The 16839-nt window shown below is 56.9% G+C and overlaps 1 protein-coding gene across 5 annotated transcripts in view; it reads left to right on the forward strand.

Annotated features, from left to right (window-relative positions):
• Positions 1 to 15749, forward strand: part of ANKS1A (ankyrin repeat and sterile alpha motif domain containing 1A) — a 179637-nt gene extending 163888 nt beyond the window's left edge. For 2 of the 5 annotated variants that reach the window (XM_030315303.1, XM_030315304.1), the window contains 11 exons: positions 2435 to 2533; positions 3348 to 3500; positions 3613 to 3720; positions 5417 to 5581; positions 7294 to 7419; positions 7645 to 7716; positions 7889 to 7975; positions 8567 to 8704; positions 10192 to 10362; positions 11376 to 11473; positions 12188 to 12971. In XM_030315303.1, the coding sequence (XP_030171163.1) occupies positions 2435 to 2533; positions 3348 to 3500; positions 3613 to 3720; positions 5417 to 5581; positions 7294 to 7419; positions 7645 to 7716; positions 7889 to 7975; positions 8567 to 8704; positions 10192 to 10362; positions 11376 to 11473; positions 12188 to 12473 (1503 nt within the window). In that variant the 3' untranslated portion in view covers positions 12474 to 12971. The other 3 variants (XM_030315305.1, XM_030315307.1, XM_030315306.1) reach the window with 3 other exon arrangements.
• Positions 15750 to 16839: the final 1090 nt, after the last annotated feature.

The following is a 16839-nucleotide window of genomic DNA, read 5'->3' on the forward strand; positions in this document are numbered from 1 at the left end:
ACCGACTAAGCCATTCAGATGCCCCGATTTCCTTAGTTTTTACAGAAAAGATCAGTACCTCCAGAGATAAACACCCAAAGATATAAAGGGATAATTGCTGGAAAAGGAGCTACGGATGTCCCCCACACATGTGGCCCCAGAGCGTATGGACAAGACAGCTGGGCTGAATCCCGGCTCCATGCTTACATATGTGTGACCCTGCAAGTTGTTCCTGCTCTCTAGGCCCAGCCTCCTGAGCTGTAAAGTGGGGGTAACGATAGTCCCTTTTATTAAATGGGTCACCAAGTCTAAAGCCTGTAGAACATGGAGTGGGGCAGGAATCACAATGTAAATACCTGATAGATAAGGAGCGCCTAGGGTGGCTCGGCTGGCTGGGCATCCAGCCATTTGTTTCAGCTCAGGTCATGATCCCAGCGTCGTGGAATCAAGCCCTACATCGGGCTCCGCCCTGAGCAGGGAACCTGCTCAAGATTCTCTTTCTCTCTCTCCCGCTCGCACACGCACACGTGCTCTCTCTCCCTCAAGTAAAAAATAAAAATAAATAAATACTTGACAAAACCCGAAAAGGTGCTGGAGCTTCCCCTGTGAGTGGGATGCTTTTACATTAGGAAGTGTGCAGTGATAAGCCATTTCTCTGCATTTGTTGCTGACAGTGTGACAAATCTAGCACTCGTGTCATTGATGGGAGTATAAATGTGTGTTAGACTTCCAAACACACATATCCTTTGACCAAGCAGTCTCTCTTGATAACCTATCCCAGAAATGATGCACATATGGGGGTATTCATGCAGTACTATTTGTAAAAGCTGGAATTGGAAATAGTCATCGTGCAGCAGGGACCTAGTTAAATAATTTATAATATGTCCCTAACCTGGATGATCATGCGGCTTTTAAAAAAAGAGGCAGGTCTAAATATCCTGATGTGAAGCAATCTCCTGTATACCTGTAAAACGTACCTCGTTTTATCATGCTCCGCTTTATTGCACTTGGAAGATCCTGCATTTTTTACAAACGGAAGAAGGTTTGTGGTAACCCTGCGTCGATCAAGTCTGTCAGCCACTTTTCCAACAGCATTTGCTCACTTGGTGTGTCTGTGTCATATTTTGGCAATTCTTGCAATATTCCACATTTTTTCTTTATTATTATTTTATGGTGATCTGTGATCAGTGAGTGTAACTCACTGAAAGCTCAGATGATGGTTAACATTTTTTTTAGCAGTTCTTTGTAATTAAGGTATGTACGTTTTTTAGACATAATGCTATTGTATACTTAGTAGACGATATAGCATAGTAAACATAACTTTGGTATGCCCTGAGAAACCAAAAAATTCACTTTACTCACTTTATTGCTGTGGTCTGCAACCAAACACATGAGATCTCTGAGGTATGCCTGTATATTAAGTAGTAAGAGTAAGGTGTTGAACAAGATGTACAAGAATTCCGTTTGTGAGAGAAGGAAGCTGGCCTCAGAGGGACATCCAGAAAAGTGGTACCAGTTGCCTCTGTGTTGGGGGGGGGGGGCGGGGTGCTGTGGCTGAAGGTGGGGCAGAACGCGTGAGTTTTCATGGATCATAATCTGAAAAAACTTACCTGATGACGCTACTGTGAGGCATAAAGCCTCATCATAGAGGTTGGGGACAGGGAACAGCCAGGTCTTAGCCCCACCGCCAGATGTGTGGCCTCGGCAAGTTCCTGACCTCCCCGCCTCCTTTTCTGCATCCTTAACACGAGGATGAAAAGGACCCACCGCACAGGGGCGTGAGTGTGAACTGGTGTGTCCGGGTCACAAGCTCTGGGGCCTGTCATCTAGCAGGCAAGTGCACAGTGAGCGCCAGACCTCCCTCTCCTCCCCGTCAGGGGTCAGGTTCATGGCCCAACTCTGGCACCCCCCCAGCTCCCGGGGCCAGAAGACTTTCTCTGACATCTCTCCGCTTTGACACTCCTCTCCTCCCTGGGTTGAGGCTGGTTCCTTGGCTGACCACCTGACGTGGCTGTCGCAGCCTTCGAGTTAGGAAAGCATGTCTGTGAGGAAGCTTGGGCTGGTCCACTCGCCCTTCACCTCGGATGGTTGTGGAACCCGCCCCCGAGAAGCGTGTGGACACAGAGCGGGGCCAGGGCTGTGCCTGGACCTGGACATGCCGGACCCCGCCCCGGGTTCGGCTGTGGCCCGCGTCACTGCCCTGTGCACATTCGGAGCCCTGGCGCTGCCCAGCCCGCCAGGGGGCCGCTCGGGCGGGAGTGGGCCGTCTGGGCAGACTTGTGTGCTGTGCACCTCGGACTCCTGCCTACACAAGACTCTTGCTGCCTGGCCCGGCCTCCCTGGGGAGCTCGGGGTCTCCGTCCCTCTCAGCGCTCGTGCTAGAGGAGGGGCCACGCAAGGCTGCCGTCAGCCACCCGTTCACAAGGGCGCTCACGTGAACCTCTTCTGCTTCCAGGGGCCTAACGTGATGGAAGAGCAAGACCTGCGGGAGATTGGCATCAGTGACCCACAGCACCGGCGGAAGCTGCTCCAGGCGGCACGGTCCCTGCCCAAGGTGACCGCTGACAGCTCGGTGGCCTCGGCCTGTGCCGAGACAGGGCCCTGTCCCCGACGCCACCTGGACCCAGAATAGGGAGGGAGCTTGGCTCCAGGGCATGCAGATCGCCACAGGCTGTCTGTCTCTCATTCCGAGGGACACGGCGGGCGGCACAGAGGCCTGTTTACTTTCTTGCCAAATCCCGGGGCCCGGAGAGTCAGCAGAGACTAAGGACAGTTGGGGACCCGGTACAGGCTGTGGGGGGAGGCTCCAGACCCCTGCCCAGCACAGGAGCTGGTACCCACAGGTTTGGCCTGTCACCTGGAGCCTCTTGGGGTCTTTCCTGACTCACCGGAGACCAGGCCAGCCTGCACCGACCCCTGACGTCAGCCCCTCCCCAGGAAAGGCAGAGAGGTGCTCAGGGCGGCAGGGGAGGCAGTTTTTCCCTGGGGGAGCCAGGGGCTGGTAGGCCCAAGCCTCTCCCCCTCGACTATGGTGGTGCTAAGTCCAGGGTACCCAGAGCTGGGGAAGCATGAACAAGTCCCAGCAGTGGGGCCAGTGCCTACTTTACAGGAACATACCATGTTGTCCCACCAAGTCTGTGACCTTGTCATAGCTCAGTGGGAACCCCTCTGCAAACCTTTCTCCCATCGAGCTGTACCCACTAGGGCCGTCTTCCCCAACCCTGGAATGCTCCGGTGACCCCAGATGGGGGAGCCGGGACCAGAGCAGTGGTACAAAGGGCTGTGTGAAGGGAGGAGACTCTGGTCCTCTGGACTTTTGTCTCATGAGTGCTGAGATGTCAGTCCTACTGCCCCTTCTTGCCCCACAGGTGAAAGCTCTGGGCTATGACGGCAACAGCCCCCCATCAGTGCCCTCCTGGCTGGACTCCCTCGGTCTGCAGGACTACGTCCATTCCTTCCTGTCGAGTGGCTACAGTTCCATTGACACTGTGAAAAACCTCTGGGAACTGGAGCTTGTCAACGTGAGTGCAGCCTCTGCTCAGGCCGGGCCTGACCCCCGAGGGTGCGGCCTGGGGCTGGGAGGAGAGCTGCGGGCGCAGGTGTGGCCTGACCCCTCCTCTCACCCCTGCCCAGGTCCTGAAAGTCCACCTGCTCGGCCATCGCAAGCGCATCATCGCCTCCCTCGCAGACAGACCCTATGAGGAGCCACCCCAGAAGCCCCCGCGGTTTTCCCAGCTGAGAGTGAGTTGGGGAGGGGCGGAAAGGGATCGGTGGGTGTTCTTCATATTGCTAGGAATTAAAGAAAATTCTTGCGAGATTCTTTAGAGACACTCTGATCTCTATAGTAGAGGAATGAACGATCCTTCCCCTCTTGTTGTTGGACCAGTTCTGCCCCTGGGCCCAAGGAGCACAGAGCAGGAGTTGTTGGGCTGGTCATTTATCAATTACATGCCTCCCATCTACATCAGAAGCTTGACGGGGCCTATAATAAAGGGTTCTGTTTAAATATATGTAGAAAGTAAAATGTTAGAAAAAGTAGCAAAGCAAATATCGAAATCCCAGCAGCTGCTGGTGACAGAGCCAGTGGGGCAGGCAGGGGGCAGGAGGAGCCCCCTTTCCAGCAGTCTGACGTGAACCTGAAACAAGGCTTGAAATCCACAGCGGGACCTGTGCCCTCCCCAAGTCTTTGGAAGGAAAATCCCTGCACTGGGGTGGGCTAGAGAACCTGTGGTTTTATTTATTTTTTTTAATAAATTGTTTTTAATGTTTACTTACTTATTTTGAGAGAGAGAGAGAGAGAGAGAGAGAGAGAGAGAGAGCACAAGCGGAAGAAGGACAGAGAGAGAGGGAGACACAGAATCTGAAGCAGGCTCCAGGCTCTGAGCTGTCAGCACAGAGCCCGATGAACGGCTCGAACTCACGAACAGTGAGATCATGACCTGAGGTGAAGTCAGATACTTAACTGACTGAGCCACCCAGGCGCCCCTGATTTTATTTATTTTTAAATGTTTGTTTACTCTGAAAGAAAGGGCTCGCGGGCACGCCCACGTGAGCACAAGCAGGAGAGGGGCCGAGAGAGAGAATCTCAAGCAGGCTCCACACTCAGAGCAGTGCCTGACAAAGAGCTCGATCCCATGTCCCTAGGATCATGACCTGAGCCAAAACTGAGAGCCACCCAGGTGTCCTGAGAACTTGTGGTTTTAAAATCCTCATGGATGCTTTGTGCTGAAGCCAGATAATCCCTGACTGCAGGTTAGACCCTGAGGGCCCACGCTGAGGTCTGGGACAGGCTCTGTTCCCAGACCTGTGAGACTGAGTCCCTGACGAGCACTGGGCCCCGAGCAGGGCCCTCCAAGCCTCAGCCCACGGCGTGGGCGTTACACAGGAGATCGGCCTGAGGAACCAATGCACAGCTGACATTCAGTCATGAAGACCTGAGGAGACAGGGCCTCAGAGTGTTGACTGGCAGCCTGTGTATTTTCTCAAAAAGAGCTTTGGATTTGGCCACGGGCCCCAGAGATCTTCAGTGAATTGTGACCGATGATTCCATCTTTGCTGAATATCAAAGTGGCTTCCCAGCCCTGTAACCATCCCTTTCTCCGTGTGGCTTCAGGCCAAGGAGGGCGCAAGTGAACTGGGGGTGCCCCGGTGGCTGCTTGCCCGCCCTGCTTGTCGCCAGGGCTTCTTGACTCCGGGAAGAATTTGGTTGGTTTGACTGTACCTGGGCTGGGCCCAGAGGCGAGGTTCCCCACCGGCTCCTGGCCCGGCGTGCCATCTGTTTGGTGCCTGCTTGGTGTTGGTCCTTAGCTTAATGCCCTTTCTGACGGGCACACCTGCCCACGCAGGGCCCTAACCAGCCCCAGGACTGGCTGACACCTCCAGTCTAGGGACTGATCTGATGGGTTCCAAGGTTTACCTGGGTTTCTCTCCACTGCAGTGCCAGGACTTGCTCTCCCAGACATCATCCCCGCTGAGCCAGAATGACTCCTGCACTGGCCGCTCCGCTGACCTGCTGCTGCCTCCTGGGGACACGGGCAGGAGGCGGCATGACAGTCTTCATGACCCTGCGGCACCTTCTCGAGCGGAGCGCTTCAGAATCCAGGTGGGGCAGGAGGGGAGCTGTGAACGGGAGTCCCCAGACCCCTCCACTGCCCCCGTGTCCCAGTGTCAGCAGCAGGAGGAGGACCCCGCCTCCTCCCCCTCAGCCCCACCCAGCCTGTGTCTGGCGTCCAGCCCCGAGACTCCTCGGCTATGACCGCCTGGCTGTGGTCAGCTGTCACTGCGAGGGCCTTTCCTGTATCTCATGTGGCCTCAGAAGTTCAGATCCACTGTCTCCTCTTTGACTACAGCCTCTCCCTTCCAGCCCCTCAGGCTACCGGCCCTGTTTCTCCGCCTCTTGGCTGCTTCTTGACCCCCTCTTGCTTGTCCTGCCTGTACCCCAGAACTGCTTTCTCCCCTCCTCATCTCCACACCCTGCACCCTGCCTGCCCAGCAGAACTGCAGCCTGGGTCAGACCCTGTTCTTCCTGCTACATTTCTGCAGCCCGGTGTCGGGCGCAGCTGGGAGACACATGTGGCTGTGCCATCTACTCTCACAGACCCACCAGCCGCTGCTGGGCCCTAGGCCGCCCTGAAGCCCTTGCCCTAGGTTGGCCCCATCCTGCACTCCTCGCTCGCGTCTGACAGGGCATCGCGTTCAGGGCTCCCGGATGTATTCAGGCCTCACCTGTCCGGCTTCCTGCCTTGCACAGATTCCAGGCTTTGTCTCTTATCCCCCACCTTGGCCTGCTGGTCACAAGATTGACAGGTGTCCCTCATCCCCTCCCACCCCCCCACCCCCCACCGCTAAGGTGAACTTGAAATTCACTGCTTTTTCCTCTCTCCCTTTTTTTTTTTTAAGGTTTTATGGGGAGAGAGAGAGAGAGAGAGAGAGAGAGAGAGAGAACGAGAACACACAGCAGGGAGGGGCAGAGAGAGAGGGAGAGAGGGAGAATCCCAAGCAGGCTCCGTGCTGTCACACAGAGCCCGACATTGGGCTCGATCTCATGAACAGTGAGATCATGACCTGAGCCGAAATCCTGAGTCGGATACTTAACTGCCTGAGCCATCCGGGCATCCCTGCTTTTTTTTCTCTTGCTCATACTTCACTCCAGCACCTGCGGATTTCCTTCACCTTTCACCAGCACGGCCATGACTTTGACGAGATTGGAAAAGCATGTTGTCCAAAAGTTTTAGTTGCTCCATATGAGGAGACTTCTGCACAGTGCTGGGAATGGAGGTCATAAATGTTTCCTAAATTTCTTCCCGCCTCCCCACTTCTACCAGTGCCCTGCTAGAAGGACCCCGTCACCTAGCACCTGGATTTCAGTGGCCTCCTACCCTCTCCCCCACCCCAGCTTCCACCTCAGGGAACACTACAGAAGGTCTCGCTAGCACTGGATACTTGCCCACCCCAGAATCACGTGGGGTGATCCCTGACTTGGATGTGAGGCTCCCAGGGACCTGGCTCCTGCTCCCCATCCTTCATGCTTTGTGCTTGTTTTCTCCTCTCTGGTTTTAGTCATTTCCCGTCTCCACCTCAGAGCCTTCCTGACTGAGCCTGCTCTCAGGTGGCTCAGGTCCTGCATCTCTGGCGGGGATGGGCCTCACCTTCGCCACAGTGCCTCTGCATGGCTTGTCTGTCCCCTGCCCTCCCCACCTGCTCTTGAACCCCTTGTAGCTGGCTTCTTTGCCCTTGGGTGGGCTGGAGCTCGCAGAGAGCCCATGAGTTCCTCTGGAGTGGGCAAGCAGACCTGTGACCCTGCGTGTTCTACAGGAAGAGCACCGCGAGGCCAAGCTGACCCTTCGACCCCCCAGCCTGGCCGCCCCCTATGCCCCTGTGCAGAGTTGGCAACACCAGCCGGAGAAACTCATCTTCGAGTCCTGCGGTTATGAAGCTAATGTGAGTTGCCCCTGCTGCCCATCTCTCCTGGCCGGGACCAGGGCTCCAGTGCTGTTCTGTACGTCTCAGACGCCCCCAGCACCTAGGGAGAAGGGGGGGGCCTCCCAGCTAGGATGGGGGAAGGGAGTTGGGAGAGGAAACCCTTTGGCTTGGTCCCAAATTGGTTGGGTCACCCTGCATGATAACACAGGACTTCCTAAGCCCGGTTACTGCCTGCTCCTTCAGTATCTGGGCTCCATGTTGATCAAAGATCTTCGAGGGACAGAATCCACCCAAGACGCCTGTGCCAAGATGCGGGTAGGTTGTCCGGGGCGTGGGGGTGGGAGGGGGCCGGCTGGGATAGGAGGCATCAATTTGCAGCCACCTGGGCCCTCCCACACTGTGTACAGGGGGAGGCCGGGGCCTGCGGGATCCAAGGGGCTTGGCCTTGAGAAGGGACATTCACAGGACAACTCCTTGTTTCGCATAGAAATCCACCGAACACATGAAGAAGATCCCCACCATCATTTTGTCCATCACGTACAAAGGTGTCAAGTTCATCGATGCCTCCAACAAGGTGTGCTTCTCACAAACACTATTGGCGGGAGGGGACCCCTCCCCCCATGCCTCACCCCCCCACAAGCTGGGCGTCATACCTAGGGTGTCCCCAGCCCTGTTTATTCCTCTTCATTGCTACCACCTCGCCCAAGTGCTTGCCACTCAGCTGCCACACATCCTGATCCCAGGACCCTGCCCTTGTGACAGGCGACTGTTGTCTTCCTCAGCATGGGTCCTGTGGGCCTCTTACCTGTTCACGGGCCCTTCACGGTGTGATTCTCTTCATGAGCAAAGGGCTCCCCCGACACCCCACACTTGGAACCCCACCCTCCTGATACCCTCCCTGCCTTGCCCCCGCCTTGGGCTGGAGAGCTGGTGGTCAGATGTGAACATTTTACTCCCTCGGTTACTGTGATCACAGGTGGAAACCTCTAAACCTAAGTCAGGCGAGGTTAGACACTGTCCCCACCCCCACCAAACAAATCGGAGAGAGAAGTAGTGGCATATTCGGCTACACCCCGGGCAGGGACGGAGAAAGGTGGGTGACATAAAGGGGCTGAGGTGTGCCTCAGGGGGCCCGAGAATTCCAGACCCTGCTTTCCCCCGGCAGAACGTCATCGCGGAGCATGAGATCCGGAACATTTCCTGTGCGGCCCAGGACCCAGAGGACCTCTGTACCTTTGCCTACATCACCAAGGACCTGCAGACCAGCCACCACTATTGCCATGTTTTCAGCACGGTGGATGTGGTGGGTGGAGTCCCAGCCCTGGGCACGGCCGGAGGGGGCCTGCATCCAGATGGCCTCAGTGCAGTGCTGTCCTGGTGCATGGGTGACACTTAGCAAACGTTTTGGTTCCGAATGAGGCCCCGGGAGCCATCCAGTCCAGTCCCTTTTATACAGTGAGGAGACTGAAGCACACAGAATGAGAGGCGCATCCAGGGTTCCAGTGACCAGGCTTTTCCCACTTCTCCCCAGGTGTTTCTTAGGTCAGCCAAGGTCTCCCCCAGGCTCTTTGTCAACCCACCACCCTATCCTCTATCAGAAGTCTCCCTGAAACGTCCTCTGTCTCCCTCTTGGGGGCAGCAGTGCCCTCCTGACATGGCCGTAGGCTTCCTTCTCCCAGATTCATGCCCAGGCTGGGCTCTGGTGCCCAGGGACAGCGGTGCAGCAGGGACTCCCTCTGCCCGGAGACAAGGCCCCCGGCCCTCTCCTCATCCCCTGTCTTCTGTCCAGATCCCTGCCGTCCTTGGGGAGAGCAAGGTTCTCTGGTTCGCAAGTCTCTGTGGCTTCTGGAACACAGACGGCTAGGCATCCTCAGCCCCGGGACCTCAGTGCTTGCTCCCAGCCCGGCATGAGACTCGGGGCTCTGCCGCTTGCTGGCTGTGCCGTCTTAGAAGTTCCCTCTCCCCGGCTCCTCATCCCAAAAGGGGCTATAATGTGACCGGCTTCATGGGGTTGTCTTGAAGGTTACGCGAGCTCATCTACCCCATACTCATAGTTCCTGGCACTTCCCCTGTAGCTCACATTTTCCACATCCAGTCATTTCTGCCGTAACACAACGTACGTGCTTCTAACAATCAACATGCTACATAAAGTCACACAATAAACACCAGGGAGGATCGAACTGGGGACACAACACTCAGAAACTTTATCAGTGACACACTAGAAAAGATAGGAACCTAATAAAAACACCGGCACCGCTTTGTTCATATTAAGTGGTTAAGGCACACATAGGTGTCACAGCAGGACCCTACCTTGAGAAGGACCTGAAGTTGGCCGCCCCCGGCGGCCCATTTGCCAGGGGAAAAGAAGGCAGAGAGCTGGAAAGAGAGACACCCGGATGGAGGGACAGGGTGCAAGGAGGGTGCGGGGCGGCACAGCCAGGTGGTGAGGTGGCAGGCCCCAGGGTCTCCGGGGAAAGCTGAGACGCCGGGTGGAGACGGCGCGGCTGGGCCTGACTGGCGGGCCAGCTGGGTGCGGGCTTGGTCCCCTAGTGTTTACAAAGTCCTGCTTGAGGAAACAAGACGTGTGTGATGCTCAGATTGTTCCCCAGCGTTATCGGTCACTTTGGGACAGATTTGTGTTTTCCAGCCCAATGTTCTGAATTGGCCGAACCCTAACCTGTTCAGGGGTCACCTGCGCTCAGGGCTGTGAGGCCGGGGCAGGGGTTCGAGCAAACGGATGAGGTGGCTCTTCAGTCTCGTGTGCTAAAGTCATGCTCCGTCTCCTCCCAGAATCTGACCTACGAGATCATCCTGACGCTGGGGCAGGCGTTCGAAGTGGCCTACCAGCTGGCCCTGCAGGCCCAAAAGTCCAGGCCGATGGGGGCCTCCGCTGCCGAGACGGTTGAAACAAAGTCTTCCAAACCGGTGCCTAAGCCTCGGGTCGGCGTGAGGAAGTCAGCAGTACGTGGGCCACGGCCGCCAAGAACCCCCCCTCCCCGGGATTCAAGGGCTTGGGTGGAGGGGGCTCCAGGAGGGTCTTCTCACGCTGCGGCCAGCCGGCCGGCCCCTTGGGGAAGCACCGTTATTTCCTCTCACGGGAGGTGGACAGCTGTCCCCCCGCCACGGGCTTCTGTCCCCTCCCTTGCCAGGCACCACCAGGGCCCAGCCGGTGGCCGGCGTGGGGCTGCAGAGAGCATGGCCCGCAGCGAGCCCCCAGTAACGTCACCCTGTGTCTGTGTCTGCTTTGCTCTGCGCCCCAGGTGCCGCTGCCCCCCGATAGTCGCTGTTGTTACTGTCACACCTGCACCACCCATCGTCCTTCTTACCTACCGCTGCCGTCTGTTAGTCCTGGAGTCAAGGTCTTTACAGCTCCTGCTGTCTGTGTGTCAGTCTCCCCGAAGTGACCGTGAGCTCTCTGAGACACTAGTGGCCTCCCCCTCTCTGCCTGCGTGACATTCTTTCCTGAGCTCCCCCCCCCCCCCCCGCCATCCCTGTATGTGCTTTAGCTCTCTGTTTCTCTGTGTGTCCTCTCTCCAGAGGGGTGCTCCAATGGGGCGCCCATTGTGGTCTTGCCCAGGGTGCGCTCTCTGGTCCCACCTGAGGGGCCTGAGGCTTGGAATTTCCCAGCCCCTCGCCCCCCTTCCTGTCACCCTCAACAGATTTGGGGCTTCGAGCCTCACGCTCAGGTCGGGCAAGGCTCCTTTACCTGAGCAGCTCTGAGAAATCCATGGGAGAAGTTGTCCCTGAAGAGGCCTGGAGGTGGCCCTCCCATGATGCTCCAGGGAGGGTGCCGCTTCTGCCACCCTAGCCCCAGGGAGCTTGCTCTTCGAGGAGAACAGGGGCTGCCCCTCGTGTCCCTCATGCTGGCACGACGCCAGCATGGCCCGGGCGGGTAGGAAGGACAGCTGGGCCCTGTTGCCCCCCGGCCAGGTACAGCGCGCCCTCTCTGACCCCTCACCTTTCTTCCTTGGCAGCTGGAACCGCCCGACACGGACCCAGATGCCCAGTCCCATGCCAGTGTCTCCTGGGTTGTGGACCCTAAACCAGACTCTAAGCGGAGCCTCAGCACCAAGTATGAGACCACTATCTTCTAACCGCCCACCCCCTGTCTCCACTAGTCTCACTGTGCCTTGCCATCCGACCTCTGCTCTTCTCAGCTCTCCTTCCGGCTGCCCACCCCCGGTGGGCCCTGCTCTCCTCCCGGGCGGCAGCTCTAGACCCTGCACACTCACAGCTCGTACCCAACACCACCGGACACTGTGAAGTCCCCCCTTGGGCGAGGACAGCTTGGTGGGGGAGGGGGTGAGTTGCCTTTGAGGTGGGCACCAGGAGGGCTCAGGGAGCCCTGTGGCACCCAGGAAGCCTCAGCGGGCAGGCACTGTGAATCCTGAGGGGCGGGCGGTCTTCGAGCAGAGTCCAGACAGCACCCTCTGACTAGGCCGGGCGCTCCGTCCGCCCTCCTCTCCTGTCTTCCGTGCTGAACCACAGCCGGGAGCCGCTGCCGGGAGCGAACTGTCCTTTTGCACCTTTCCTGACACAACCAACCACTGTGACCACCTGGTGCCAGAATCCCCTCGCACTCCGCTCACGGCTGGCCTGCGGCCCTGTCCCTCTCTCCTCTGCCGTAAGGTGCTGGTCTCCCTCCAGTGAGAGCCTGAGCTCGGCGATGTGTCTTGACTATTGTCAGACTGCGTTCTGTGAGGGCCAAGGTCCTCGGGCACAGGCCTGACTCCACAGCATGGAGCTCTGAGCATCTGAACACCCGCGGGCCGGCTTCCCTCGGCAGGTCTCTGGGTCCCGATGAGTCTTCCGCTCCGAGGAACGGGACGGCATATATGTGGTCGGCCCCTCGTGTCTTCACCAGTGAGTCACAAGGCCCGCTCTGGAGTCTAGCTCACCGAGGAGGAAGGCCTTTCTGTAGGACCCGGCAAGAGGGAGGCCTGTGCCCTGCACACACGGTGCACCTTCTTCCCTCACAGAACAGAGCCGCTCAAGGACAGGGGCCTGGACCGAGCCACTCCCATTGTCATCCAGGGGCTGACACTTCTCCACAGTGTGGGGGTCAGAGCTAGTCAGCCGTCACCTGGTCCTTCCCCGTTCGGCCACCCGCAGCCTCTCGACTCCTCCGAGGGGGTAGGCTGTGCGGTCTGTTCAGCAGCAGCGGCTGGGATCCTGGAGCCGAGGCTGTGAAGAAGCCCCGCCTTGTCCGGTGAGGGCAGATCAGCTCAGATGGCAGGAGACGGGAAGGCAGCAGTTCCGGGAGGAAGCAGTGCAAACGTAGGATAGTCCGGTAGAGGAGCCAGGAGGCGACAGCAATTATTTTAGAGCTGAAGCCCCAGTCGATAAACCGGGGTGGGTGCCTGTGCCGGCCTGCCTGTGCTTGTGCCTTCCTGAGCAGACGTGCTGAGCCGGAGGCGGCCGTGGGGCACGGGCGCTCGGAACAGCCACGAGGGCGCTCAGGGGAGGCTGTGAGGGACCTTCTGCTCTGCTTCCATGTTTCCTTTCAGTTTCCTCCACCTTGTGCAGGCCCCTTTGGTTAACCCTCTCCTCCCCCCGTTGTGTTTGCTTCTGCCAAGCTGAGCCACCGAAGGAGCCAACTGTGCCGCGGAAACACAGACGTGGGGAGCACAGGCTCCCGCCGCCGCCACCGCCGTGTCACCTGCGCTTTGAGGACCCAGGCCCAGCCTCTGCCTGTAGCAGCTCCTCAGGGCTGCTTGGCCTGGACCTGCCACCACCAGGTCTCACAGAGCGAGCTGCACTCCAGGCCTCGAGCAGATGAGACTGGAACTCCAGAGAGTCAAGAAGTGACTTGTCCAGAAGATGTTTTTTAATAGAAAAAAATTTTCTATAAAATGAATTTTTAAGACTTGGCTCAAACCTCTAGGTTAAACTGCCAATCTTTAGAGAAATGGCCATCAGACCAGAGGACAGGGGACCTGAGATTGGCTAAAAGGCCAGTCTGTCCAGGCTTCTGTCCTCAGGACGGGACCTTGGTGTGGTCCGGTAGGGTGAAGAGAAGGCAATGGCCCATGGGTGAATTGAAAGCAGGCACAAGTGGGCAAAATTGAGTAGGTCTGTTAGAGTCCACTTTTCAAACCCAGCCAAGCTAGTTGCCATTCCTTATGAACTGCACGACTTCTTGTCCCGTCTAGAGCCGGACACAGCCTCAGCAGTGAAAACACAGCCTTAGGGGTACCCGGCAAAAGGAGAGACTTCCAGTCCGTTTCTGGGGTTCCAAATGTGAAGGCCCAGGGGCCAGACGGAGCTGAGCGAGCAGCCCCTGGTGCCACGAAGTCTGAGCCAGCGCCCGGAGCTCTGGGCCGCTCCCCAGCCTCTGACCTGGCAGTGGTCAGAGCACCGGCCCACACGCTCTCTGGCGACCTCAGACTGCCTGAGTTCAGTTGGAGAGAAGCAGCAGCTTTGTTTTGGGCATTAATGGGTAGGTCAGCTAAGACTGCTACCTGCCAATTTGTGATTTGTCTAATCGGGTCTGTGTGATTAGGACTCACTTTGATTCTCTGAATTATTGGTTCGACTGTTGTATTTCAGCTGCTGGATTCTTCCCTGGCTCTAAGTGTGGAGAAGGCTATATTTAGCCTTCTTGGGTGACAGTCAACTTGATTCTCCCCCAGCGTGGCCTTCAGGGCAGGCTGGGGTCCTGGTGCAGCACTGCCACTTAAGCCCTCCTGCTGGCTTGCTTTGCTTTTTAATTTGGAATCTTGCTCTGTGCTCAAGTGGCGAAGGGAATGGGGAGGGGGGTGGGGGGGGACAGAGCGGTTCCTGTGAGGCTGAGGCAGGGCCAGGCCAGCTGCTTGCCCAGTACCTTCCAGAGTAGGGAGCGGAGAGGAGCCTTTTCTCCCGCCGGTGATTCAGCAGACCTCACGCTCTGCTGGCGCGGTGCAGGCCGCTCCCGGGACCAACATTCCAGGTTCGGTGGCACTTCTTTCCCAGTGAAGGTGGTGAATTGAAATTCTCTGGTGGTTCTGTGCGGGGAGAGTGCTCTTGGGCACACTCACAACCCCTGCGGTTGGCCAGAAACGGAAAGCCTGGCCCTGTCCTCCTGCTGACTTGCTCTCTGCCCACCACCGCAGGCCCCGCCAGTCCCCTCCTCTCTGGAGCAGAGGCGGGTAACACCCCACTTTCCGGTACTAAACAAGGACCTCAACACCCGGACGCTTGGCTTCACTTCCCACTTCTTCCGAGGCCCGTGAGCTTCCCATCCGCGGCCGCCGTGCGATGTCCCGCCCGCCCCTGCCGGCCTTGAGCCTCTGACGGAGGAAACCCGAGGGCCGTGCTAGTGCCGGCACCCTCGCCTCCACCCGCGGACGGCCTGGCCTCCCCCCAGTGCGCCTCCCGTGCGGGAGGCCCCAAAAGAAAACCGTGTAGACACTACGATGAGCTGCTCAAGCTGTCTTTTTGTTTTTAAATCCTCTGTAGGTGTTTCCTCCCCTTGAAGCTGCTATATCCTTATTTATTCAGGGTGTTGTCATGTTGGAAATCCTTGGCTAGTCTGCTCCGGCGCTGGGTTTCGTTCTGAGATGGGTTTCTTTCTGAATAGTCAAGAAGGGTAGGGACTGGATCTTTCTTTCCTTCTTACTTTTCCTGTGGGGCAGGTACTCTTCCTTCCCTAGAAAGGGATAGTGTAACTTTAAGGACAGGCTTCAAGCGGAAAAGCCCCTGCTTCTGCACTTCTCTGAGTCTCGCTGCGTTTTCTGAGCTGTGCAGGAGCCCTTTCAGGCAGGACTGGAAACGGAGTCAGTACCTGGCACCGGCCTCAGGTTCTCTGCTTGCTTCTTTCCCTCTCGCCCGGCTGGCTGCTCTGAGCAGTAGGACCCCCTGACAGGCTCTGCATTTGCAAATGCTCCACATCCCTCTCTGGTCTCTAGCACCGGATTCTAGAGGGAGTCCCTGAGAAGCTTCTGGCTGAGCAGGCAGCAAACATAGTTGCAGTCGTTACAACATTAGAAAGCTAGTCTGACCTCGGTCTGTTTCCGAAATGCCCAGACCTGCAGAATGACTGTCAGGTGCAGTTCACAAAAGTGTTGTTGCTAATGGTGTGGCAATGGGACTGAATTGTAATAAAAATGTTATTTAATCTTTGTCTCTGTATTTTGATACTTGAATGAATTCCCCTTTTATTTTACTGTACATATAATTGTTAATCTGATTTTGTCCGAATTACGAACATCTTGTGGTACCAAACATAACCGATCTGTGCAACAACATAGACTGACCTCACTACATGAGAGAGAGTGTAAATATCCCTGGGCTTCCAGCTTTGGTTTTGTTATTTTCATAACTGTACAACTTAGAACAGACTGAATTAATAAAGGAGAAGCAACATGAAACCAGCCTTACTTTTGGGGAGTTTTTGAACTGGAAAGCTTCTTGATTGTTTTCTGGCAGGGCAGCACAGGCCGTCCGCCGGCTGGGTGGGGGGGGGGTTGAGGGGGAGTCAAGCATCCCACGGTGTGGGTGCAGGGATTCCGCTCCGGCTAGCGTGCCTCAGCGGGAGGCTGCCAAGGATCACCCGTCGTAGTTGGCCCTGTTGAGCTGCCAGGCCTCGGTGACTCACCTTCCCTCCTTAGAACAGCTTCTCTGAAGCAGAGGCCGCATTCTGGTTATCGCCACAGCTCCTGCGTCCTTGTCTGGGCCTGTCAACCCACAAGCGTTTATTGAATGTCTGTACAGGACCGTGTTGGAGGATCCTGAGCCCTGGACCAGACGTGTCTCCCTCAAGGAACTTAGTTTTAGACAAAAACTAGCTACCGGCCCGAGCCACACTGGATGGTCCCTTGAGCGTCCGAAAGGAGGACTGCTTTCGGAGCTGGGGGCAGGGGGATGGGGACAGGGAAGGAGGGGCCAGCACCTGGGTTGGTATTTAAAAGGGACGGTTTAGAAAGGCACACACTGCACTAATAACCTCTTCGCTGACAGCATCTATATTCCAGACCCCGCTAGCAGCTTTCTAGGCACCCGTCTCGTTAGCCCTCACACCTTTCTGAAGCAACCGAGGCTCAGAAAGATGACAGTACTTCCCAGGGCCAGCTGGAGAGGACCTCAGGACCATCTAGTCCAGTAGCTTCAGGCGTCCTCGGAGCCCCTGGTCCCACGCCTGCTTGCACCCAAGCCGCCTAGCAAAGAGTTGCTGTGAAATACTCCATTTGTCAAAAGGCTTTAAAAGAGACAATCACAGGGATGCCGGAGTGGATCAGTCGGTTAAGCATCCGACTTCGGCTCAGGTCATGAACTCACGCTTTGTGAGTTTGAGCCCAGAGTGGGGCTCTGTACTGACAGCTCAGAGCCTGGAGCCTGCTTCAGATTCCGTCTCTCCCTCTCTCTGTCCCTCCCCGACTCGCGCACGCTCTCTCAAGAATAAACAAACATGAAATAAATAAAAAATTAAATAGACAATCGCTGATTTAATCCAACACCCAA

This window comes from Lynx canadensis, chromosome B2 (genome assembly GCF_007474595.2).
Source record: "Lynx canadensis isolate LIC74 chromosome B2, mLynCan4.pri.v2, whole genome shotgun sequence".
NCBI lineage: Eukaryota > Metazoa > Chordata > Mammalia > Carnivora > Felidae > Lynx > Lynx canadensis.